The 27,176-nt window shown below is 43.1% G+C and overlaps 3 protein-coding genes across 3 annotated transcripts; 2 read left to right on the top strand and 1 right to left on the bottom strand.

Moving 5' to 3' along the window:
- The first annotated feature begins 341 nt into the window (after positions 1-341).
- tat (tyrosine aminotransferase) lies at positions 342-10,540 on the top strand. Its single transcript, XM_071911256.2, has 12 exons — positions 342-390; positions 1,314-1,633; positions 2,490-2,594; positions 2,752-2,819; positions 3,259-3,417; positions 4,488-4,626; positions 5,456-5,508; positions 7,850-8,002; positions 8,121-8,249; positions 8,777-8,860; positions 9,072-9,170; positions 9,648-10,540. The coding sequence occupies exons 2-12, from the start codon at positions 1,321-1,323 to the stop codon at positions 9,786-9,788; spliced, it is 1,443 nt and encodes a 480-aa protein (XP_071767357.2). The 5' UTR covers positions 342-390; positions 1,314-1,320; the 3' UTR covers positions 9,789-10,540.
- Positions 10,541-12,401: 1,861 nt separating this feature from the next.
- LOC139921087 (aldo-keto reductase family 1 member B1) lies at positions 12,402-18,820 on the top strand. Its single transcript, XM_071911243.2, has 10 exons — positions 12,402-12,627; positions 14,103-14,279; positions 14,753-14,869; positions 15,211-15,288; positions 15,405-15,521; positions 15,678-15,790; positions 16,800-16,887; positions 16,972-17,055; positions 18,029-18,111; positions 18,492-18,820. Exons 1-10 carry the CDS (start codon positions 12,544-12,546, stop codon positions 18,523-18,525), a joined length of 975 nt encoding a protein of 324 aa, XP_071767344.1. The 5' UTR covers positions 12,402-12,543; the 3' UTR covers positions 18,526-18,820.
- Positions 18,821-18,950: 130 nt separating this feature from the next.
- Positions 18,951-26,519, bottom strand: klhl36 (kelch-like family member 36). Its single transcript, XM_071911247.2, has 9 exons — positions 26,254-26,519; positions 25,688-25,771; positions 25,362-25,556; positions 24,658-24,780; positions 24,172-24,393; positions 22,755-23,060; positions 21,823-22,050; positions 21,135-21,292; positions 18,951-20,210 (listed from the first exon to the last, which is right to left on the bottom strand). The coding sequence occupies exons 2-9, from the start codon at positions 25,745-25,747 to the stop codon at positions 19,637-19,639; spliced, it is 1,866 nt and encodes a 621-aa protein (XP_071767348.1). The 5' UTR covers positions 25,748-25,771; positions 26,254-26,519; the 3' UTR covers positions 18,951-19,636.
- Positions 26,520-27,176: the final 657 nt, after the last annotated feature.

The following is a 27,176-nucleotide window of genomic DNA, read 5'->3' as shown; positions in this document are numbered from 1 at the left end:
TTTTAGTTTAGTTGGATATTCTGGCACTCTTTCCACCCCTGCTGCCATGTTGGAAGCCCTCTCCGTGTTGACGCACGACGCACGGCGCATCCCTGTAGGCTGCTATCTCCTCCGCCTGGCCGAAAGGGTTAATTGATGCCGCCAAAGGCTCCAGGTTGTCCGGTTCTGGTTAGTGATGTAACGGGGGTGTAATGGCACAACCCTCAGTCTCCACCAATGGAAATATGGGCAGGGTTCAACACCCATTTTCGGGGAGCTTGCTATAAAGCCGGCTTATAAAATAACTCACCATCCATATACTGTAAGAGTGTTTTACCTGTGCTGCTGCATTTTGGAGAAGAGTGAAATTCTGTTGAGATTTTTTTGTTAACAAGGTAGGCTATTTAAGAGGTGCTTTTATTTTATAGACAAGAGTTTATTAGGCTATTTGAATGAATCTGTGCTGCAGTAGTGTATGGACGGAAAAAAAGGTCTAGGCTACTGATAATGTGAAGTTGCACGACAATTAGATGTATTTTTTCGTAGTGCTTACATGTTTGCAACCCGTAACCTCGCTTTAAAAGTGATGCACAGCTAGATGCATTATAGGCAATTTATCATGCAACCACCTCTCTTGATGAAAGAGGCTGCTGCAGCTTTGTTATGTGTTTTATCTATTTTTTTTATCTGTTTGATCTATATTGTCCAAGTTCTTTTCCTATAGCCTATATTTGTTTTAGAAGTTGTTTTTGGGGCTATTTGATCACGTGTTATTATGATTTGAGAAGACAGTTTTGGCATCTGGCAATCTCTGATAATTTGAGTCGGAATTTGAATCTCACCTCTGCCGGTTAAACAAAGGGAATAAACCATACAATGCATGTTATTATGATGATTTTGGATGCTTTAATGCATGCGTTTTAGATTTAGACTAATTAATCGCCGAGTGGCCTTTGTTTCATCGACATTTCTATAGTTTAGGAAACAGCCAGCTCACATGGATAGACTGAAAGAATATAGGATTTTCAAAAATTCAGCAGAATTAGACAGGAAAATCGGCCTAATCTGTTCATCTGAGAAGACTCTCAATCTGCAGTAGGCGTATGTTATGGATATTGAGATATATATATATATATATATCTATATATATATATATAGATATATATATATATATATATACTTATGATTGAACAAGATTTTTTCCATTATTTGTTGTGATTTACATACGAATATTTGTACTAATCTCGTTTATTTAATTTTATTTTAGTTGCCCAAAAAAAGTTGCTCTGTCGATTACTGCCTTAAAACTCATCGCTGTCCACCATCCTCATCAGTTCCAGGATGGAGAGCAAGTCTTATGTGGTTCAGATGAACGGCAATGGGGTCCACGGCAAAAACGCCGTCAACGCCAAGAGCCTGAACGGGAGCGGAGTGAACGGGAGCGGAGTGAACGGGAAAGGAGTGAACGGGAAAGGAGTGCACCACGTCAGTGTGAACGGCAGCATCTACCCGGCCAAAGCCCGGAGCCGCAGGCAGAGGTGGGAGGTCAAGCCCTCGGAGATGGCCAACAACACCCTGAACCCCATCAGGGCCATCGTGGACGGGATGAAGCTCACCCCGAACCCAGACAAACCCATGATCGCACTTTCCATAGGTGAGAGGAATCTCTATCTATCTATCTATCTATCTATCTATCTATCTATCTATCTATCTATCTGTCTGTCTCTATTCAGTGGTGGCTGGTGGCATTCTCTCCAGGTGGGGCAGCAACAATTACTCCCAGCTTACTTTAATTAATTTAGGCTTTCTTTCAGCTTAAACCTTATGGTTTAATAGTGTGTGAGCCTCCATGGTGTCCACTGGAGCATCTCTCCCTGCAGCAGAATGGCTATAGTGAAGAGTTTGGGGAATGAGAATCACTCCTCACTGTGTCAGGGTGAGATCACATACCTATAAAATGAAGGCAGCAGTTTTATGAGTGTGGTACACACCGAGACCAATGAGATTCCTTAACACAACGCAACACAAAATAATAAGATCTCTGTGGATAACCACACAAATAAACTGTTATTATAGTCTAGTAGGCGAAAAAGTGGGCACCAATACAAGAGGATACAGATATGGTTTGATATACAGATATGGTTTGACTAGTTAGGTTTCACCTAGTTGCAACCACTACAAATAAAGACAATAGTCCAACATGTTGGACAATTGGCAAAGTGCAACTGATATCATATCACTATGGAATATCCATGTTGGTCCCCATCTGTAATCATAATGCTAATATAGTTCATGATCACCGTTAGCATTACTAGATTTAGATTATACTGTCGTACTAATGAGTAGCTCATTTTTCTGCTGAGCACCACCACAAAACAATGTAATAAGCTATAGTGCTACACATTTAGCCTACAACTCACCTCTGTAGCCATTTTCTGCCACAAAACTAGAGACCATTTGGAAAATAATAATAGGTAAATGAACTTTTTACACTCTCATCTGTTCCTCAGGGGATCCTACTGTATTTGGGAACCTGCCCACAGATGACAAGGTGCTTCAGGCCATGAAAGACGCCATCGACACCCACAAATACAACGGCTACGCGCCCTCCGTCGGTGAGTCGCGCTAACCGACAAATGAACAAAAGACGAACACCTTTTCTCTCTCCCTCTCTCTCTCTGTCTCCTGTATTTTATGTGCCTGTTATTCTCTCACCGCCGTATTCTCCATTTTATATGTATGAATGCATATTTTCTCTTTACACCCTGGCAGGTTACCAGAAGAGCCGGGAGGCGGTCGCCAACTTCTACAGCTGCCCTGAGGCCCCACTGGAGGCAGAGGTGCCCACTCCTGACACCCACTTCTACCTGTCCTGTCTGTCGCCCTCCTCCCTCTTTCACCCTCCTTCTTTTCTCATGCTCATTCTTCTCCAATATCTACTTTTTCTTCTTCTACATCATCATCTGGGAGGCTTCAAACAACTGACACTACTATGGTTTACTAGAGAACATCAGGAGTGATACTAGGCTCCATGCTAACACTTTAGCATACACTATGTTGAGTGATAGTAGGCTCCATGCTAACGCTTCAGCATAAGTTGAGTGATAGTAGGCTATTAGCATTATCCAAAACAAGAAGACTGCCTTTTAGTAGGTCAGTTAGTAAAGTTCTTAGTGTTTTTGTATTGTATGGTCTAAGTTACAGGTTCAAACATTTTAAAAATGAAATATCATTAACTCAGTATAGCTGACCCCATGTTTACTTTTGGAACTCTTCCAGGATGTGATTTTGACCAGCGGCTGCAGTCAGGCCATTGACCTGGCTATCAGTGTCCTGTGTAACCCTGGGGACAACATCCTGGTCCCATGCCCAGGCTTCTCCTTATACAAGACTCTGGCTGTGTCCATGGGCATCGAGGTCAAACTCTACAACCTGCTGGTGAGCAGGAGGGATTAACATCGCTTTTTCCTCCTCCCCTTTTTGGTTTTTGTTCTTTTTTAGCCATATTTAGAGACATAGTGGAGGGTAAACCTGCCTAAACTCAGTTTACCCACCGTTTTATTTGCAGGACAGAGATTACATAAATCTTTATCTTGTAAATGAATGGCCGTGATGCAGTTATTTTAACTGAAGGGAGTCAACTGGGACATTTCATCTTACAAACCAAGAGACGCTGTTCATCTGACTGACCACAGTACATATGTAATATGTACTTACATAACAGCGTAGTAAAGTTACACCATCTTAACCAGGCCCCATGGGAGGAGAAATGTACGAAGGCCACTGGGGGGGGGGGGGGGGGGGGGATGGGGCTCCTGTTTGGGGCTGCTATTGGGGATCGAGGGCCACAGGGGAGAGAAGATGAGCCATAATACATATAGACGTGGGGGAAAATAGTGTTGGCGCAAGAGAGAGCGTAATGTTCAGGAGCAAAGCTGCAGAAAGGATGTAGAACATGCTGAGACAGAGAGGGAGAGGAGGGATGGGGGGTCGGGGGGGTGGGGTAGGGGGGGTTGAGTTCTTCTACGTTGGTGCACATCTGGCTCAAGTTAATCACATTGGTGGCAGGTTTACACCTTTACCCCCCCATCTCCCCCCCCCCCAAGCCCCCTCCATACACACACACGTTTTTCTGTCACATAACCGCACAAAAGTCTCAGCAGCACTTGTGTTACATTCAAGAAAAACATAATCTGAGAATATTTTGCATTATCTCTCTGCGTTACGGCTCATTCTGGTACTCTGTTGAAGGGAAGATGTGCTTTTTCTACATTATGTATACTCAATAGCAATAGTTCATCACTGGCGGTCAGCATCTTCCCCACGATGCTTTAAATCATACAGCAGTGATGAATCGCGTCACTTCAGCGTCTCTGTTTCAGCTTCGGAAGTGTGTAAATATGTCATCCAGAGATGCTAAACCTGTGAGGTCAAAAGACAATAAAATAAGATTGATTTCTCACACTTGTAAGTAAAGTCAAGTTTTCATGCTTCCGTTTCGTTTGCAGCCAGAGAAGTCGTGGGAGATTGACCTGCAGCACATGGAGAGCATGATCGACGAGAAGACGTCCTGTGTGATCGTGACCAACCCCTCCAACCCCTGCGGCTCCGTCTACAGCAAGGAACACCTACAGAGCATCCTCAAAGGTCAGTATTCTTTATGTGAAAACGCACTTATTTTTGTGGTACCTCTGCTTTATTAGTCAGTTCCCACAATATTGCAAGTGTATGGTACGCTGTGTTCTGCTGTGCAGCTATAGACTTACATAACATTCTAAAGAGTAAACCAATGGGATATCGGTTCGGGAGAGAAAGGCAGTTTTGTATGATGGGAGGGGCGGAGGGGGCGGGATTGTTCAAAAATCGGTGATGGTTTTTGTTGGATGGAATTTTGATGTCGCTTCCTGGTACATGATGATGTCACCACTAAAGATTTTCTGATTTTTTTTTACTTTTTAAGGAAGTAAAAGTAACGAGATTTTGATATAAAATACAAAAACAATACAAAAGAAAAAAGAAAATTAGGTGCATGGTATGATAGAATGATCCAAAAAGGCAAAAAAAAAGAAATTTTTTATTTCTGTGTGACTTTAACTTCTATCAATAAAAGGTGAATCAAAACTAGGATTTACAGATTATACAGGTCTAGTGAGGGAAATTTGACAACCATGGGATCAGCTCAGAGCCGTGCAAGGCTGCTCTCATCTCAGCCCGTGAATTGTTTAGTCCCGTAAATTCTGACTCAACCGCGTAAACAGTCTTATTAGGCTTTCAATTCCGTGAGAGAACTGTGAGAAAGCGGCTTCCAGAGAAAATCCTCTAGGTTTACTTGACTTGATTATAGTTGATTGGTAACAGACAACTGAAATCAGCGGCAAACAAACTTTTTTATCTGGACGAATGCATAAACACCGCATCCATGCCTTCTCACTGAAACATTTCATAATTTTCGTGCTTGTGTGTTTTCTTTTTCCAGTGGCTTCCAGACACTGTGTTCCCATCCTGGCCGATGAAATCTACGGCGATATGGTGAGTGTGACGACACGCGTGGCTTTCCGCACTGATCCTCCGCTGAAAACACATCCACGGCGGTTGGATTTGACACGGCACATTCTTCACCACGACGGCAGATTGAATATTAGGCTGAATCGGGTTTGGTGCGGTGGCATTTTCCCTGGCTCAGGGGGCGGAGGGTCCGACAGCCCCACATCAGCACAGGGAGGATTAGGGGGGCAACGTGGTGTGAATGAGGCCTGGAAGCAGCACGGGGAAATGCAGCATAGGGTTGGCATTGCTGGCTCAGGGGGTGGGTGGAGGGGGTGTGGGGTGTAGAGGGTCAACGAGGGCATGCAGAGGACGTGGTTAGGGGTGAGGCTGCAGTTCGCACTCCCCATTATGCATGCGCACATTCAATGTAGGCTCGGGCCGATATTGGGCCTTTTGTGTAAAATCAGATATCGGCCTGTTAGTGTCATTCACCTCATATGATAGATATGATGCTGTTTAATTGATTATGATGGAGAGTTTTAGTGTCCCATGGTCTAAATACTGCTTCAGGGGCTTTTTCACCCTGATAAGAACAGTATCCCGGGGGATTTTAACAGTGAATACTAATTTTTTTGAGGTTTTTGGCATGAAAATTGTCAAATTTAAAGATCTTGAATATCAGCGCATAATATCAGCAGTTTCAATCCAAAAACATTGGTATTGTCCTTGAAAAATGGAACCCTAGATCAATCATGTGTACACAAACCACAAAAGTCCCATTCTAATCATGTGACTCGAATCATGTGTGACGTCCAAAAACACAATTCCTATTCCTCTTTCAGCTTCATTGACTGATTGATTGATGAATCAAGTAGCGCCTCAGAAGCTATTCAGCTTTGATTTTTATTTTAAAGGGTTGAAATACCTAGACCGGTGTTCCGTCTTATGTCATTAGTGTCGGTGCATTCAGTGATTAAATGCAATCTTCTATCAGTGGCACAAAGGAAGAATGAATTTTGTGCATGTGCAGTTCAGATTTTGTGTACTGTGTCTGTGAAGTGAGTGGAAAAATTTGGTTTTGGGGTTGTTGAGTGCATTTGCAGCTCGCATTGGAGCCTCGGTCGGTCTGCATCCCCCCCCCCCCCCCCCCCCCCCCCCCCTTTAGCTTTGTCCATTCGACACAGACCAGAATGACTTTGCACTTTTTTTGGCCCATATGTTTGCAATTAATGCAGATGTCAGGTTTTGGCACTGCTGGGAGGGAGGGAATGGTGGTGTGTGTGTGTGTGTGTGTGTGTGTGTGTGTCCAGTAAATGGGAGGTTGCGTGGAGAAAGGGGGGGTTGGGGGAGGAGCGAGCGAGGGGGGTGATGGCCTAACCCTAACCTTAACCCAGCCAATCGAGGCTCAGCTTAGTCAGCGGGGCAATGTTTGGTAACCACTAACCCCACCCCCCCCATCACTCCCACCAATCACCCACATCAATCACCCAATTTCCCCATGAGGATCATTACATCTAGTCAAGTTTAGGGTTAGGCTCTCAAATCTCTGCAGGTCACACAAACTCAGGCCAAGCCCAAAAAATGTGCCTTGACTTACTGTAGAACTACAGTAACATTTCACATGTGCTTTTCTGGCATGTCACTCACACCAGTCTGGCCAATAGGAGGTGGGGTGGTTCCCCATTCGACATCAAAAAACTATGGCTTTAATGAAAGCCAGCTGACTGTGGTTACTGTACTCTCTCTCTCTCTTGTCTTATCCCTCCATCGGTTTCCCTCTCCCCCGCAGAATAAGATGTGGATTTGTTCCATTAACATAATCAAATCAGCATCCAAACTAGCTATTTATATTCATCTATAATCCATTGGGTTTTCTTTCATTTGGGCATTGTGTATTCGTGCACACATTTTTCCCAAAACGTGTGTTGCATAATCAAATAGAAGTGCCAGTGTTTTGTTCCAAGCTATTCGAAAATGTATTCTGTTATCAAGTAATTTACTGTACATGTGGTACTATATGGAATGTATTTATTTCTTTTATTATTAAGAAACTAACCTAGCTGCTTTGCACTCTTTTATGGATTGATGTTTTATACATACTTGTTATGTGTAGGTAAAAACCAAAATAAAAGAAAACACCAACATATAGTGTTATAATAGGGTGCTGGGCCACCACAAGCCACCAGAACATCTTCATGTTACCTGTATGGTGTTGTGGCTCCATGCTAACACTTTAGCGTACACTATGTTGAGTGATAGTAGGCTCCATGCTAACACTTTAACATACACTATGTTGAGTGACATCACATCAACGAGACATTCTCCCAAAAACTCGATGTATTCCTTTAACGTGAATTTCGGTTCCTCCTCCTCCTGTCCCCAGGTTTTCCCAGGATGCAGTTCTCACTCTATGGCGTCTCTCAGCAGCAACGTTCCCGTCATTTCCTGCGGCGGCCTGGCCAAGCGCTGGCTGGTCCCCGGTTGGCGGATGGGATGGATCCTCATCCACGACAGGAACGGCATATTCGGCTCCGAGGTGCGTCGTTCTCAGCCTCCAACCGGCATTCAGTGGAGACAGAATAGGAAGAGAGAGCCAAGAGATCAGTTTTTATATTCGTCTCCTTATCTTACTTATGTATATGTCTCCTTTTAAGATCCGACAGGGTCTGGTGAAACTGAGCCAGCGTATTCTGGGAGCCTGCACCATTGTCCAGGGGGCGCTGGAGAGCATCCTCAACAACACACCTCAAAGCTTCTACCACAGCACCATCAGCTTCCTCAAGGTAAACAGGGGGACTATATCATGACATTGTTTCTATTCATAGTATTCTGTTCCATCACCACACAGCCATCATAGTAGGAAAACAACAGGTGATTGTAATAAATTAACAGGTGATTATAATCAATTGACAGCCAATGTGCTGTGTATACGGTAAAGCACCATATTGGTAGGAAATGCATGTGACAATGTGGGAATACTGTGGATTACTACTACTATGAATATTACACTTGTGTTTTGATAAAGAATTGTTTTCGAATTTGGCAAATTTATTGAACATTTGTTACTTATTTGTTACTTAGTGCCCCTTTAACCCTATGTGACCTTGATCCGGCTATGTGATCATATAGTTTTACAACATGGTACCAGTAATGGAAACATGTCAGTCTATTGTCTTTTAAATCTCTGCTTTTAAGACTCATTTTAGAGATTGGCTTTAATGTAATAATGCGTCTTGCTTTGTCTTTTATTCATTTCATCCCTTATCGGATAGTTTATTGATTTTTACCCTCCGCTCTTCTTCTTCCTCAGTCCAACTCAGAGATTTGTTTCAATGAGCTGTGCACCGTCCCGGGCCTCACCCCCATCATGCCTTCAGGAGCCATGTACCTCATGGTCAGTGCTACAAATGCATATGGACACACATACAAACACTTTTTATATATAACTTCTACTTATGCATTTAAATATCTAACCTTCCTCTGCGTCATTTCTGGATTATTTTACACTGTGTGGATGGAGGAGTTTTGAGTTGAATTTGAGCTTGATGCAACTTTACACCATGAGGGAATTTAACGTGTGTGTGTGTGTGTTTGCTTGTTTCCAGGTGGGGATTGACATGGATCACTTTCCAGATTTTAAGGACGATGTGGACTTCACCGAACGGCTGGTGACCGAGCAATCTGTCTTCTGTCTGCCCGCCTCGGTGAGACGCCATGTCTTATTCATCACTCTTTATCATCTGTCCATCCATCCATCCATCCGTCTATACACCTATTATATCTTCATAGACTTAACACATATCCTACACTCCAAAAAATAAGTTTGGTCTGTTTTGTAAAGTACTATCATTTATAGAATTAATTTGATCTGTTTCAGTCTAGTTGATATTCCAACTAAACAAATATATTGGTTCTATCATTATTTGGATAAAATCAATGTAATCTTGCTCTTAAAATTATAATCCGCAAGATTCTTGTTTTTCCTGATTTTGGCGACACCTTTAGTGATAAGCAGTTACTGCTTTGGTGTTTTGCACTCAATGTAGAAACTGGCCCAACATACTCATATTTCTTCTACCTTCTTTTACTTTACTACTCCAAACAAATGGCTGTTGCTTCTGTAAACATAAAACGATTATTACTTTAACACCTAACACCGTGTTCCCTCTTCCCTCTCCCAGGCGTTTGAGTATCCCAACTTCTTCCGCATCGTGGTGACGGTGCCGGAGGAGATGATGGCGGAGGCTTGCGGTCGCATCAGAGAGTTCTGCCAGCGCCACTACCGGCCCCGCAGCCGCGACAGCCACGAGCTGGACCAGTGATGCGGCGGACGAGCGGGGACGGAGCCGGAGCCGGAGCCAGAGCCGGACCAGTCTGACGGAGGGGGACCAAGAGACAAAAGAAGGGACGAAGAGAGCAAAGCACATGCTGAGTCGAAATCTGTTTTTGAGGTATTATTTCACCAAGGTTTGAAGCGAGAGACCCAAATATACGGAGTCACAAACGTGCCAAAATATGGCGGCGCATTGTGGAAAGAAAAGCTGTGATAGTCGGTGGTCCATCCATGTCAATGTAATTTTCGATGTAAACCCCATGTAATGAGCAGACCTAATATTTATATTTTGTACGGGCAACTTATGTTAACCTATAGTTGTTTTTGTGTATTTGTGTAATGGTTCTCATGGCTATGTAATATAACCTATTACCTCTTTATAGGGTTTTATTAATCCAAACAACTGCAGGATCATAGACTGTGCATACTGTACAAGTCGACAATCTCCTTTGCTATGACAGCTTGCCATAATACCTTCTTTTAAGCCTGTTTTATGAATTCTGTTCAAAAATCAAGAGAGGTGAATATCTATTTGAATATCTATTTTTGTAAAACTTATGTATTCGCGTCATCTATACATCGGCGTACTCTCCCTATTGCAACAATGTGACTTGTTAGAATGCATGGGCATGCTCATAATCAAAATCTTCCCTGTATATTGTATGTATGTTAATCAACATTGCAATGTCTTGATGTCATATTGAATCATATTGAATATATATTTTTTATTTTTACAGTCATGTAAAAAGTTATTTAGTAGTTTTGGTAATAGTTACCAAATTAAAGCTTATTGACATGAGTCATTTTGCGTGATTGGTTTAAGAAACACACACACACACACTAACACACACACACACACACACATGTACTTTTACAAGAGCAATTAGAAGTAAAATCTTTGTGTATTTGACACTTTGTCGCTACTATATTTCCAGGCAAATATCTTACTTTTTACGTGATTTACCTAATACCTATATTGAACATGCAATATATTCATGAAAATGGTGTAAGAGGAAATGATCAGAACCAAAATACATAATACATAATACAACATGTAGAAGGTAAGGATCAAGGACTGAATGTTCTTTTGCACTGAAATAGGATAGAAGATGTACTTTTACTTCATTGTAGTGTTCTTCCATTAGGGTATTTCTATTCCTATGTAACTGAACCATGTGTAGGCCTATTATTCTTATTCCATGACTGCACACACATGACTATATACATGTACCGTACACTCTACCCAGCCTGTTGGATGTGACCCTTACTGACCTGGGGTTCCTCCATAAACTTATGTAACTCAGTTTTCAAGGGGAGTCGCGTGTCGAATGGGAGTACATGTGGTAGCACACAGGTTTGGACTGTTGCTCCGTAACAGCATTTCTGCAGTATAGCATTCAGCAAAAACAGTCCGATGTTGCTGAAATGTTGACAAAATCAAATGCAAAAGTGATATTGAATCAGTGAGTGAGCATGGAGCTTAAGTTTTTCTCTACAAGCTTACACGTGTTTTCTCCACCGTTTTTGGCCTGCATCCCCTAAAAAGAAGGATACCCCCTTGCAACCCCCTGTTACATAATTCTAATTATTTTCCATTTCCAGGCTATTTTACTTGATTGGTAGGAGCGTAGAAGCTGCAAATACACATTATATTACAAGAAAAATGCATTTATCACAAAAATTTAAAGCATGACAGTAACAAATATATGTTTTATCAAATCTTGAAACCCTAAAATCGCCAGCCAGGAGTATGAATATTCTTTTGGACGTTACTGTTTTGCTTGATAATCTAATTTCTACCCTGTCTCTTACACACAGCCTTGACAAATACTACACAAAAACACGTGAGACCACCCTCTAAACCAAAGTTATGTAAAACGTCACGGTTTATACTGTATGGGCCATGATGTCATGAAAGCACCGTTACTGTATGGAGCTGGTGAAGGAAGAAAAACAGAGCAGTGAAGGTGGGATGGGGGTGCTGCGAATCTGTTGCCTCTTAAGACTGTAACAGAAGGGAACTGAAAAAAAGTTATCTTTCCCTTGAATGAATGAATAATGAATGAATCAATCAATCAATCAAGCTTAAAAAGAAATAAGAATCCTGTTTTTAGGGTTTCACACATGATTTGTACTTATCACCTAATTAGAATGTGACTTTTTTATTTTCCCATAAATCTACTTGTACTGCAACTACACAGTACAGTGATACTATATCACCACCTTATGTTGAACTGGTGTACCACACTCAGGAACTATGACAACAGATTTAAGCACTGAGGCTAACATTTGCATAACATTTTTTTCTCCTCATTGCAAGTGGCCCTGCCCGTGTGTGTGCCTGTGTGCCTGTGTGTGTGTGTGTGTGTGTGTGTGTGTGTGTGCTGCCCCTATGAGAAAAGTGACCTTTACAACTCGCTCCTCCCTCCCTGTGCGATGGCCCTCAGTTACTGAGTGTACACATAAATACTAAATGGTGGTGAAGTACTTTGTGCGTTGTCCAATTATTAACTACTAGCCCGATAAGACAGAAGAGAGAGGGAGGGAGAGAGAGAAAGAGAGAAACAGAGTGAAAAAGAAGAGAGATAGAGAGTAAAGAAAAAGGAAGGAAGGAAGGGCCTCGACGCAAAGTAGTTTGCAGCTGGTTTGAGAGGAAAAAGAGGAAGAGGAAAGGTACGAGAGTGTGTGAGTGTGTGTGTTGTCAAAGGGCTGAAGGTCTCCTGCTTGTCGCCGAAACACACCTCATGGAGGAGGACACACAGGTTGCCAGGACCATAGAGCTGAATGACGGCACACAAATGCCCACACTGGGTCTGGGGACATGGAAGGTAGCCTAAAAACACACTCTTTTTACCTTAAAGGTCCCATATTGTTCAGTTTTCATTATTTTGTTTTTATGTATAATTTGGTTCAGGATAAGAATAATGTTCCTTGTGATGTTTTGCAAATAATTGTAGTTTAGTTAAAAGAGTATTTATGGATGAATTCGAAGACAAAAGTCCTCACAGGTAGAACAGTCAAAATACTGGACTCTGATTGGTCGACAGCAGCAGCTCCTCTAATTCAAATGTGGTAAACCTGCTGAGTGGAGGATTTGCGGATGCGGGTGTATGATCAAATGCTGCAAACTGGCCTGACTGGAGGGATTTTAGCAAGGTTTTAGCAAGGGGAGCCAATCAGGAAAGAGTCCAGGTGTGATGCGTTTACTGGAATTAGTCTGAAACTTTGTGTAAATACAGATGGATTTTTGAAAACACAAAAACTTGAAATTTAACGACTCAAACAAATTGATTTTTAACAATATCTACATTAAACATCTTTGATCATATGTGTACATAGATACAGGAAATTTTGATGATAATAATAAGGCCCCTTTAACTTCTCTTGGTCTTTTTTCTTTGGGTCTCTTTGTCTTACAACCATACACACCATAAAACATGCTATATAAAAACAATGGATACAAAGAAGATTCAATCCAAATATCAAAGTGTCAACACAGTAGCACAATTTATATAGACTCATGCACAACTTGGTGCAGATTCATAACCTGTTTCTGATGTAGCTGAAATTTTATCTTGTATTAATTGACAATGTATTGAAACCTACACATGTAGCCAAATCATAGATGGACCGTTTATAACCTTGGTGCTGTGCTGCTAATGTTGCGTCATCCCCAAGAGGAATTAATAAGTGAAATTATTAATTTATAGGGACTGATTGTATGGTCTTTTTTCCATGATGTATGTGTCTTTATCTAATAGAGTTTGATGTGTCTTTGATAGTTTGTCCCTGCAGGAGCAGTAAATGTATCTTATCTTATTTTTAGGTGCTACGTGTAGCATTTTAACATCAATAAATTATTACTACATTAATTTGAGATGTTAGTAAAATTAGTAGAAACAAATGAGACCATCACTGTGAAGACTGGCAGCCTCTAGTGGCCTCTACACTGCATTTTATATTGTGCAACACTGGGTCAGATTTGGCGGGAAATCTGCTAGATTGCTTTATGGCACAAAACAGGAAGAGGGCGCTGTTCTTCCAGAGCAAAATCGCTAAAGCTTTGTTGTGTTTCTGGCAATGGCAGATGATGGAAGGAGATGGAAAGGAGAGGGCACAGGAAGCAAGAGGGTTTATGGGAAATGTAGTCTTAATTTTGAGAAACACTAACAGGAGACGATACAGGCAACCAATCGTCTCCACCATGGTCTCATTTATTGACAGCCATCATACCAAAGTATCTCAGTTAATTTGACAATGATAATAATATTGATGTTTAAAAAATGATTTCTACATGTTGCAGTCATCCCACCTGCCCCACACCTCAGTCCAGGGGGCGGTAGAGACGGCCATTGCGGCGGGCTACCGCCACATAGACACGGCCTACAGCTACTGCAACGAGGTGGAGATCGGCAAGGCCCTCCGCTCCAAGATGCAGCAGAGCATCATCAGGCGCCAGGACATGTTCATCGTCAGCAAGGTGAGGGTTCTTCAAGGCCTCTTTGGTTAGGGTATAGCGGTTTTATATAGAGCTGTAATGACTCAAAGAACCCTCTGATTGGTTCAAATAAGAAATGGCAAATCAGAATAAATAATCCAGTATGGTTCTTAGATGTTTAATACTGCTGGTTTGGAGCATTTCGCGCATTCTTAAATGGGTCTTTCCAGCACCGTATAGGTCCTGTGTAGAACCATGGTGCTCTAGAGAACCTTTCTAAAAGGGTTCTTGAATTCACCATAAAGGGTTCTGCTGTGGTACAAGCCTAAAAAAACACTTTCTGGTGCTGTATAAAACCCATATAGAAGAGGTTCCTCCCTGCTAACCAGTTCTTTCTATGCCATACCATATATCCCGTCTTAGATCCACGTTCAGTGCATCTCTTGGCCAGATGTTTTACCCTGTCAGTGTCTCAGTGACCCACTGTGAACTTCCCTATCCTGTGCCTTTCCTAGTTGTGGTGTACCCATCATGCCCCAGAGGACATCCCTCTGTGCCTGGACAAGTCCCTGAGCGACCTCCAGCTGGACTACCTGGACCTCTACCTGGTGCATTTCCCTGTCGGTCTAAAGGTTGGGAATACTGATAACACATCCAAAATACTGCAACAAAGCTGTAGATCACACTCTTCGATGTTCCTGATGAGTATATTATGGCTGTCCGCAGCTTCAAGAAAAAGATAACCAGAAACAGGACTTTTACCTCCCCCTTAGCTGGCGGCTAGAGTACCTCAGCCCAGGCTAGCGAGAAATGCTCTTCATTAGCAAATCTTTGAATGGGGTCTAATGGAACTGCCAAATAATCCAGCTGGACTCATGCGTTGAACTCAAATTTGGTTCTAAATTCTGTCTCAGGATCTTTGCAATGGAGCAAAGACATTGCCTCTTTGAGTGTTTTTCAAATTTCTCCCCAGAAAATGGGTGATGAGCTTTTCCCGAAGAAAGACGGAGAGATGCTGACTTCTGACGTCGACTATCTAGATGTATGGAGGGTAAGAACACATCTCTCGTTCATCTCTCTTGCCTCTTGCTTGCTCCCGTTGAAGATATTTCAGTATTGTAGAGTGTGTTGTATGCGTGTTTTCAATGTGTCTGCTGTTTGTTGCAGGGGATGGAAGCCCTGCAGGCCTCAGGGAAGGTGAAGAGCATCGGTGTGTCCAACTTCAGCATCCTCCAGCTGGAGAGACTTCTCGCTCTGTGCAGGATCCCGCCTGCTGTCAATCAGGTACTGCGTATTTATTCAGTTCAATGCCAACGTTCTTGAAAGTGGCTCAGCTCCAACTGCTCCTCCTAACTTTAATCATGGTTAGGGAAATTACAAAACTGTCTAGATCAGCATCCATGCATTCTCACCTTTTGTTTGGTTTTGACTCGCCTATAGGTGGAGCTGCATCCCTACCTGGTGCAGACGGAGCTGATAGAGTTCTGTAAATCCAAGAACATCGCCCTCACCGCCTACAGCCCCTTCGGCTCGCCTGCAAGACCCCCGGAGCTGTGAGCCAGACACACAGCATCACTCACTTATTAATGTTTTAAAACTTTTGAAATTCTAAGTCCCTGCAACTGGACACTCCTGTAGATGTTGTAAAATTAGAGTGTAATCACACCCAGGGTTCAAAGTTTACTTTGTAGCATTTTTGTATTTGGTTAATTTAGGTTCCCACTGCCTAGTTACAAGTGAACCAGGGCTTCCAAACAAAAGTCACATGACTCACAAGTAGCTTGTTTATTGAAGTTTTGGTAACTTGTCGTCCTGCCAAGTTAGATTTTAAAGAAATGAAATCTATTTCCGGTCAATGTAACTTCAGCTAAGCATGATGGCCTTATTTATACTCTTTGCTGTAATTTACCTTTCCTGGTGTTCATACAAGTTAAGAACATGAAGTTCCTCCAAGCATGAGGAACTGCTGGCTATCAGATGTCAACATCCATCTCTTCTTCTACCCATAAACCCTTGTATTTTGGGGTTGTTTCCTGTAGTTGGTAGTTGGATTACGTTCTCACTCCTACCAAACCGTACCACAGTTCTCTTGGAAGAGAACTGACACCTGCATTTTCAGGCAGTATTGTCATTTGGTTCCAAATGAGTTTGAATGGCATGGCGTGCCAAACTAAAGGAGTAAATGCTGGAGTTTGAGTAAAAGGCTCAAAATGTACCTGGTGTGAACATGCCCTTAGATAAATCACATGGGAGTGTGCCAAAATCTTGCCATACTGCATAGGCCTCTTTGACTCCTCTTTGACTCCTCTTTGACTGAAGTTTTAGTTCAATAAAAGGCAGTCTAATGAAATTCAGAGCATGTTAGGGGAGATTTCAGCACAGTTCAGCATGTTGCTGGACTGGTTGGAAAAGGTTGGTGTTTTTTGAGGCAGCTTGAAGAAACATAAATCTTTACTGAAAGAATATGAGCTAGAAATACCCTTAAAACTACCCTTCAGGTCTATCTGATTCATGTGACTTTACAATCCTTGATCCTCTGGTCTTTATATCCTGCCTGTCTAGTTTCAGAGGAGACACTGATCCACACAAGCTCCTGCAGGACCCAGTCATAGGAGATATAGCTAAGAAACACAGACGAAGCCCTGCACAGGTCAGAGTTTGTGTGTGTGTGTGTGTGTTTGTGTCTGTGTATGTGTCTGTGCACCTGTGTCAGTAAAAGTGATTTTCCCCCCAGGTATTGCTGAGGTACCATGTGCAGCAGGGCATTTCAGTTATCCCCAAAAGCGACAGACCTCATCACATCCTCGAAAACACAAAGGTGAAAGCTTTCTCTCACTCTCTGTGCTGTCTCTCTTCATCCTCTTTCTCTTTCTCCCTCTTCAGGCTCACTCTTAGTATAAACAACATGTCATTGCGACTGACGATAGAATATGATCATCGCCGGTGGTGACGATCATAAATCGCTGTACTATAAACTGCCCTTTACTCTCTTAAGCTCTCTCGCACTCCTTCCTCTCTTGCTTTTGGTATGTTCATTAGTCAGCATTAATTTCTTCCTCTGACCTATCTAGCCTGCAGCAGGTTTCCCAAAAGCATCCTGGCACGAGAATCAGCTTTGTTCCACTGACTTATCAGGGAACAAAGGCCAACTTTGCAGTACAAAGGTGTTTTAGGGAAACTGTGCCAGCGCTACTTCCTCCCACACAGCCTACATGCAGCTGTTGCCCAACAGAGTTCAGAGTTCACAACTTCGGTTCGAAGAACAAGCCCTCTGATTATGTTTGTGCTTAGCGCTTGTACTTTTGTCTGACTTTTGTAAACTTTTGTATCAAAAAGCACAACACACAGCAAAAATGAATGCATATGAAATGTGAAAGATTGCATAGCATATCTTAGCTGCTGAAAATCGGCATTGTTGATGACACCATAATCACCAAAATCACACGTGTCCCCGGTGGGTCATTGGCGTTCACTGGTCACTTGTGCTCCACGCTAACAGTTAGCATATATTATACTGAGTGATAGTAGGCTCCATGCTAAGTTTTGCAGAAGTCAAATTTACATGACTTCTTTAGAAATAGTCATTGCTTTTTCCCTAGCTATAGTGATTATACGTGGACATGGAGCACCAACGATCTACTGGGGACCAGTGAATGATATTGGTGTCTATGTCCTCATCACTTTGTGGGTTGACCAATGGGACAATCTCCCATTGGTCAACTGTGAAACCCTCCCTATGAAAATCTGTCTGTGCTGTGATGAAGACAATCAGCTGGTGGTGTTTTGTGCAGATCTTTGACTTCAGACTGACTGAAGAAGACATGAGAGCACTGAGAGGACTGGACCGAGGATGGAAGGCCTGTGTCCTCGACCAGTAAGACAATACACATCCTTAGTTTATTGTGTAATGGACCTGCCAGGCGCTGCTATATTCAAATTTATGTTTAATGACTTTTACAAGGGTTGGGAATGGCTTTTATGAGCCATAGGGTCAGGGATGAGTGTCTTGAAACTCCAATGAGTGGGGAGTTTTGGTTCGAAAACAGAGTACAAGCTGGAGCTGTAGATGTATTATGGTCAATCTTACTTAATGCACCTTTAACAGATCTTGCTGAAATGAAGCCTTCGCTATATAGTAATATGCAAGTCAAAGCTTCATTCGCACTGCTAATTGAATTGATTATGCTCTCTGGCACCATACCGCCCAACTGTCTCTGTATTATAGACTAACTCTGTTGTGGTTCTGTCCCTCAGAATCAAGTCTCATCCATACTACCCCTTTGAATGAGACCGCCAAAGGAGAGAAGAGAGAGAGAGAGATGGATCTACCTTTATACTGCAAACATCAGCCGGATGTTTTGAAATCTACTTATGGCACACACTGTATTGCACCAATGACTTGTTTACCTTAAACAGTAGGCCTAATAATTAACTATGCAATGTGAAAATGATGACAGTTAAAAACCTGAAGGCAGCGTGAATGTAATGAATGTGACCAACAAATATAAGACTACTCATATGTTCCTTTTTTGTTTCCCTGGACACAGAAAAGCTTAATTTTTCTAATGTTTTTCTGTCATGAATAAAACCCTCTTTTTCCCTCTGCAAAATCACAATTGTCCCATTGTTTGTTTTAATGGTAACTCATTTATGATCGCCCAAGTTACGACTTCGTAATATCAAATGGACCAAAAATTTATTTTTAAACACATTGCATGTTTTATTACAATATACAATACAGAGCACATCAAAGTACAGTTTCCATACATACACACTGTATGTGTAAAGTGGGCTTTGCTGGATGAACCTTGAGAAAAAATGTTAAAAGCATGTTACAGATTCAGTTTCTCTGTGAGGGTTTGTGTTTCAGTGTGTCACATGGCATACAGATAGGCTTTTCAGTCATCAAATTAGTAGAAATCTGTCTATAAACATGGAATAATGATTTAAATTAATGCAGTTCTGTATGTCAGGGACTGTTGGCAGTTGTTAAAATGTATGCTGTTGTTAGACAATGTCAACGCCACTGCTTTTATCCTCATTTACTTCTTCAAGGGAGTCAACCCTGGAGCTAAAATGAGGATTTTAACTCTATGCTGTTCAAAGATAAACTGGTTGTGAACACTGTTAACACTATATGAAGTACACACAATGTTAATCAAATGATATAGTTTTCTTTTATGTACTCTTTATCAGGTGTTGTATGTCACAGAAATATGGTGATTGGCATTATTGCTCATCATCTCCATTGTGCTGTGATGCTGCAGGGCCTCCAAAATCTCTTTTTTCCTCCTATTAAAGATTTTGTATGGGAACAGTTTGAGGCTCTGTTTTAGCCAGAAGCCAGGCCTTGCTTAGCATCCGTTTTTGGGGCGAACAGAAAAATCCTGTCATTCTCTTCAAGTGGGATGTGGCCTTCCTTTCCCAGCGTGTCCCATCTTCTTCTTCTCAGGAGAGGGCGACGGAGGCGAGGGCCTCACGGTGCAGACGCACGCCGAGGCCCCGGCGATGCGTTTGGGCAGGTCGGGCCCTTTGGACCACTGGCCCTTGTCAGGGTCGTACACCTGGGTGGCTCTGGAGAACACCATGCTCTCCCAGCTGTAGCCGCCCAGCACATAGATCCTCCCCGCCCAGACCCCCACCCCCGCCTCGCTGTTGGGCAGCAGCAGCGGCGTCACCCGGGTCCACTGCTCGGCGTGCGGGTCGAAGGACTCCACCTGCAGGATGTCGAAGCGCTCGGCTGTGTCCTCGCGATCGTCGCTGCCCCCGATGGCGTAGATGAGGTGGCCCAGGGAGGCCATGCAGTGCCAGCCCCGGGCCTGAGACATGGCCTGGCGCTCCACCCAGGCGTCGCCACCCCGCGAAGGGTCATAGCTCAGGACGTCTCGGCGGTACGGGCCGATCTGATAGTCGTGACCGCCGGAGATGTAGACCACACCGTGGTGGACCGTCCCAGCGTGGCCATAAGTAAACCTAGTTAAGACAAAGCCAAATTTAACACTTTTTAAGACCTTTTTAGCAATACCTGGAATTGATTTTAAGACCAATTTAAAGACCCATGAAATGGCGTCTTTACTTCCTTGATCTGATGTATTTCCTGTTAAACAGGATGTTGGGCCAGGACATAACGAGGTGAGGGATCACTCAAAAGTGTAAAGCAATGCAATATCAGTCAGGAGAGAAAGGCAGTTTTATTTGATGGGAGGGGCGGAGGGGTGGAGGGGCGGGATTGTTCAAAAATCTGTGATGGTTTTATTGGTCACAATTTTTATTTTACACCTACTGGTGCAGGATGAGGTCACTATTAAAGATACTCTGTTTTCCAGACAGTAAAAGTAATGGGAGTTAATTTCATGGGGACTTTAACAAACAAAAGCTGGCAAAAACATACTATTTCTGATTGAACATAGCTTATAAAAGTTGCAAAAATGATTAAAGGGCAGTATAATAAAAAAAAAAACTCCTGGAAATTAAATGTGTAGTGACAGGTAGTCCAATTTTGTTTATTACAGTAGATATAATGAAAACAAAACATGTTTCACATGTTGTGTGTTATATCAATCGACGATAAGAGTGTAGCAAAACGGACATTTCGTTATATGAAAATGTTGTGGTTTATTACTTTAAAGAGTAACTAAACCCCAAACCCAAATCTGTGTAAAGCCTGACATCTAATGGTGAAAAGCAGTGTGCTGAACTGGCCATCTGCTATTGGCTGATATTTGGTGGCAGGTGATGTCACCACCTGTTGTATTCTATAGAAGGTGACATCACGTGGCACCAAAGACCAGCCAATAGCAGACGGCCAGTTCAGTACCCTACTTTTCACCATTAGATGTCAGGCTTCACCACAGATTTGGGTTTGGGGTTTAGTTCTTCTTTCAGCTGCGTTCCTACCTGGGCAGCCCTGCTATGTAGGACCAGCAGTCCTCAGCAGGGCAATAAACCTCTGCGGAGGATAAAGCCCCGGTGTCGTTCCTCCCACCCACGGCGATCAGGCACTCCCCCACCGCACCCAGGTAGAAATCCACACGCCGCTGGTTCATTGAAGCACCCTGGAAGCACATCACGCTATCATTGCTCTTAGATCTTTGTAACTGTTAAACAAACATGATTAAGAAAGGGGAAGTGAGAAATGATGATAGAATACATAATGGTAGCTGGAGAGGTGGGGAACTTCCTTCACTCCTTTAACGATTTTGGGAGTGTCTACCCTGCTGTACAAAACAAACTGTGGGATAGTTTCTCATGGATATCCTAAATGAGCTTTATGCACCATTTGGTCACTTTTCCTGTACATATTTTCCTCCATCTAAAGTAAACTGAACAGATGGTAATGTACATCTTCAAATCTGCACATATTCACACCTGTAAATTAAATATATTTGAGAAAGCGAATAGTTTATTACGTAGGTCTACACTTTCTGTACATGTATCGGCCTTCTGTATTTTCTTCATATTCACATACTCTGTCTCCTTCATTATATACTGCATGTATCTCAATATTTTCAGAATTTTTCTCATCTTTATATTCTGTTTTTGATTTTAGAGGGAACGGCCTTTCCGGTGCGTCCCGGTACGGTACCTTGGTCCACTGGTTGTGGCGGGGGTCGTATCGGTACAGCAGGTTACAGGCGGCGTCACCGCCGTTGTCCCGGGACGAGCTGCCCCCGGCGGTGTAGATAAACCCCCCCAGCACGGCCAGGCAGTGGTGGCTCCGCTGGGCCGGGAGCTGGGTCTCCACCTCCCAGCTCCCAGCTTCGCTGTCCAGCCCGCAGACGTTGGCGCTCAGCTCCTCGCCACGCTCCGACACCTTTAGAGTTAAAGACGGGAGTCAGATTATGTGAGAGCAAGGTGAATTGGCACTTTTGCTGAGTTTAAAGTGTCTTTTGTCACCTCTGTGTGATTAACATACCGAGGCTACAAAAGTATTCACTCACTTGAATTTTTACAAAGCTACAAAATTAGTTCAAAGTACATGAGTTTGGGTCTGAAAACTGTGTAAAATTCCTTCATCTTCATCTAGGTAATATTAAGACATTTGAATACACTCTATTTTCAAAATGGCTCTGATGAAACACTTTTCTAACAGAGAGGGGTACAAAAAATCAAGAGGATGATTACTTTATTTATAGTCACAGTAACCGTTCCATCCACAGGTAAAACCTTTTGGGAGATCAATTATGAAATATATAGCAGATTAAAGAGTAACTAAACCCCAAACCCAAATCTGTGGTGAAGCCTGACACCTAATGGTGAAATGCAGGGTACTGAACTGGCCATCTGCTATAGGCTGATCTCTCGTGTCAGGTGATGTCACCACCTGTTACACTATAGAAGGTGACATCACCTTGCACCAAAGATCAGCCAATAGCAGATGGCCAGCTCAGTACCCTGCATTTCACCACAGATTTGGGTATGGGGTTTAGTTACTCTTTAAATGCTCCCTCAACTGACTTGATGATATTTCCAAAAGTAAAGCTATCATCATCATGGTGATCCATCACCCATCAGTACCTCCCCTCCGACCAGCAGCAGCCGCTCCACTCCCCCCCTCAGCGTGGTGCGTCCGGTCTGCAGCAGCGGCTGGGCGCTGGGCCTGGCGTGGTAGGCCAGCGCCTCCTCCACCAGGGCCTCGCAGCCGGCCTCCTCCGGCAGCAGGGCCCTCACGGCGGGCAGCACCCGGCCGGCCAGGTCCTCCACCGGCATCAGAGGGAAGCGGATGTGGGAGAGGAGCTGCCGGGCGTGGGCCGGCCGGTTGGGACACTGGCTGAGCCACTGGAGGGCGGCCTGGAGCAAGGCCTGCTCGCTGTCGTGCTGAACCTGACGGCATGAGAAGAGATCTGACATTATTTACTGTGCCCTTTTATGATCTTACACCCCCACCCGTTTCCCACTTTCCCTAACCATTCATTTAATTATAAAATCATGTTTTTTGTAAATTAATTCTTCAGTTAAAAAGGTATGGAACTATCCCAGGGTTTCCCTCCTTTCAATAGGTGTGGTGGGTCACCCTGCCTTAAGGAGCTGCTAACCCTCAAATAACTTTATTTGTGTGGGATTCAATGGAGAGTTTTAGTGTCCCATGATGGTCTAAGTGCTGTTTCAGAGGCTTTTCAACCCTGACAAGAATACACTGGCATCTGTAACGCTCATCACAGCATTGACCACATTCACACAGGAAGCCTCGCTTGCAAGACTGGCATGACAACGTGGAAGAATGTTTGATGACACCAATTGACACAACAGAACGCAAGCCACTGTATAAAAAGCAGCTAAACATTTTAAACAAATCTTACCCGAAAATCCAACTAATCTAGCTGACCTTCTGCCATGCCATCTCCTTTTTGCTTTTATCTCTGTACATGAAGGACATTTTGACATAAACCACACAGTTACCATGAGTTTGTTGTCTGTCTATTATTAATCTGATAATAGAGAACTCTTGATCTAAGCCAGTGGTTCTCAACGTGGGGTCCGGGGACCACCAGGCGTCCTTGAGGGCCAGGGGGTCTCCAGCAAACTGATGAATTGTTAAACTTCCCCATTATTTCATTAATAATAAGTTAACACAATTAGACAATGTAGAAGAATGACTATTTTGATCATAGTTTCACTGTTATCTCTCTACCTACAATACAGATAGTCTTGGAATTCTGGACAAAATCATATCTGACAATAAAAATATTCTCAGATTTGGTCCCCGAGAGACAAAATCTCATCAAATGGGGGTCTGTGGCTCTAATGTGGACTAAATTAGGGGTGCTTGATATGAAAAAGAGAATCACTGATCTAAGCAACACATGGTGATATTTGATACCACGGAAAATATTGCAATAGAGGGCTCACTCTGAGAGAAAGATATAGTCCTTCCCCGCATGACTGACACCTGTAACATATAAACAACGCAGTCTATGTGAAGTGTTCGCATTACCTGGCCGCTGGAGAGGTAGGAGGTGAGTTTGTGTAAAGGGATGTCGCGAAGGAAGTCCGGGGTGAACGAGAGCGTGGCGAAGCGCTGGAGGATGAAGCGGTCGATGAAGGCGTCGAGCCGCTCCAGGCTGTAGAGGAGGGCCAGCTCCTGCAGGTACAGGTAGTTGTCCTCGCTCACCTCCCTCTCCAGGTACTGGCAGCAGAAATCCACCACGCGCCACACCTGAAGTCAGTCCGTCAACAGAAAATCTTTTTAATATCGGTTTTCATAACATAAAGTTAACAGAAAACAGTGACAGAAAAGATTATAGAAAAGAACGATATCGCAATATCTAACAATATGTCAGACACCACTTGTTCGATTTTGATGAAACTTGAGAGGGAGGATGCACTTTTGACCGATCAGCGAAAAACTTGCTGCCCTGTACACTTAACAGAAGCACCCAAAGGTGCTCAGCAGACAGTACCTAGAAGACAGTTTCTTTACCTGCAGCAGGTGGGCAGCCTCCAGCACATAGTCGATGTTTCCTCCGTCCAATGGCAGCTCTCCGCTGTACAGAAAGTCCACCACAGCCTTCAGACCGATGTAGGAAGTCCCAACCAGCTCCACCTAGAGACAGGTAGAGAATATGTGTGTTGATGCATGATAATCTCTGTATGCTCCGGCCAAGAGAACACCTGTCACGAGAGAGTGAGTTATTTTAATGGATTTATTTTTAATAATTTACAGAGAGGCAGAGAGACAGACAGGGAGACAAAGAAAGCCGGGTTCTCACTGTGGCCCTGATCTACAATTCCATAACCTTTCAATGTCAGAGAGCTTCCATGACCTAAAAATGTTCTTCCTTCCTGGTTTGTTAATGTTGTCTCTAAAAATAGAGGTTGGAGAGGTGGGATCTTATGTGCGGGAGTCAATGACAATGGCTGAGGTTGCCATGTGTATTACTGAATATCATCATTGTTTGCCCCCACCAGCTGAGTCAATAGTCAACACACACACACACTGACAGAGAGAGAAAGAGAGAGAGAGAGAGAGAGAGAGAGAGAGGGTGACATTAGAACTGAACTGATCAGATTCCCTGACTTTCCCCGTCTGAAATACACCTCTCTAAACTCCATGATATTCCAGGAATTCCATGGCTGGTGGGAACACACACACACACACACACACACACATACAGCCGTACCCACCTCAGCCTGGCGCTCCTCCCTCATGCCCAGGGTGAACATGGCGTGGAAGTAGGGGCTGGAGACGGCCAGCAGGGCCCGGTGGGCGGGGACCCGCTGCTCGTCGGCCACCAGCACCACGTCGCACAGCAGGCCGTGCTGCCGCTGCTCATTGAGGCCCTGCAGCAGCGCCGCGGCCTGCTCCACCCAGCGGAACACCTAGGTGGGGTTCATATCGGTTAATGCGCTTATTATGATGACCTATACAAGTACCATATACAAATAGCATCAGTAGATACAGTACATTGTATCTCCCTATGAGCCAAAGTCTAGTCTTAGATCTAACTGACCTGGGATGATTCACTGATCCGCTGTGGCCGAGACACACGGCTCGGCTTGCCGTTGTCCATTATGTCCTCTCAAGTTGGCATCATCTAAAAGGACACACACACACACACATGTATGACTATACTTGTGAGGACCTTTCCTTTGACTACATTAATTCCCTTAACCTTGAATCTTCTCCACTACATGCCTGATCTTAACCCTTACTCTAACCTAATCCCAGCATTAACCCTAAACCCAAGTCATAACCCCAAACTAATCTTTACCTTTACTGTAACCTAAACCCAATTCTAATTCTTAACCCTAAACACAAGTTCTAATCCTAAACTAGCCCTTTGTAGAAGTGAGGACCGGCCGAAATGTCCTCACTTTGGAGGACTTTCTCAATCTTTGTCTCTTTGTGAGAATATTTGGTCCACATATGGATAGAAGTACAACACACACGCGCGCGCCCGCACGCACACACACACACGGAGTTAAACAGACAAATGACAAACTACTAACATTAGCTAGTAAAGTTCTTGACCCTAGGCTGCCACTTTCTGACTTTCTAAAGCTGACAAGTCCTTACATTTAGACGCAGGGTCGAGGGGAAGGCATCTCGTTACACTGTAATACAGTCAACGGCATCTTGTTACCGCAGCTTAGCAAACAACAGCAACAACAAGCAGCAGTTTTGGGAGGAAAACGACCGAGACGCGACGCTTTTTACTCTCGACGACGACGCAAACGCGACTCTTCCCAACAAAATGTCATTTTACCACATGGACATCCTCTTCCTAGATATATATATCCTTGCAAATGCCAGTTAGACAGATCTATACAATGTGTTTGGCTGTAGCATCAGTGGTAAGCTAACCAGGGTAAACAATAGAACTTCCGGTTAAGATTTTCCAAAAGAAAACCCTTATTGGCAATCCGGTTGGAACGTTTCTGAGTAAGGTAGGAACGTGAAATTTAACGTATATTTAAGAGGCAATCTGTAGTAAGTTAAAATACAATTGATATTCTTTGCAAAAACAGAAAAACGTTCAAAAACACCATTGTGGGGTAAGCTACACACTAATCCCCTGCTCATTCACTGCCACCTGGCAACACTTCAGAACTCTAGTTTTAGGGGTTTTCATGTTTTAACTTTAATTTAAATATTACACGGTCCTCTACGGCTTCTAAAATTTTTACTCAAAGTAATGGATTTGACTAACTTAGTCAAATTAAAAACAAGGCTGTTTTTCATTGTTACTGAAAAGTTTACATTTTCCCACAGTGACAGTATGTTACAGCGTTTTTTTGAGCAATACAAAGAACCAATGTGAAAATAAAGAGTATGTTTAAAGAGGACGCTATAGTGAATGAAACTACATTGATGTTTTATTTTTTCCAAACTATTCCTTGCCACTCAAAACTTTCATCATCATTCTTTTTTTTAATGTTTTTTTTTTTTTTTTTTTTTTTTTTTTACCAAGCAATACATTTTAGGCTTTTATCTTGAAG

Source organism: Centroberyx gerrardi, chromosome 4 (genome assembly GCF_048128805.1).
Source record: "Centroberyx gerrardi isolate f3 chromosome 4, fCenGer3.hap1.cur.20231027, whole genome shotgun sequence".
Taxonomy (NCBI): domain Eukaryota; kingdom Metazoa; phylum Chordata; class Actinopteri; order Beryciformes; family Berycidae; genus Centroberyx; species Centroberyx gerrardi.
This window is presented reverse-complemented; position numbering and strand designations above follow the sequence as displayed.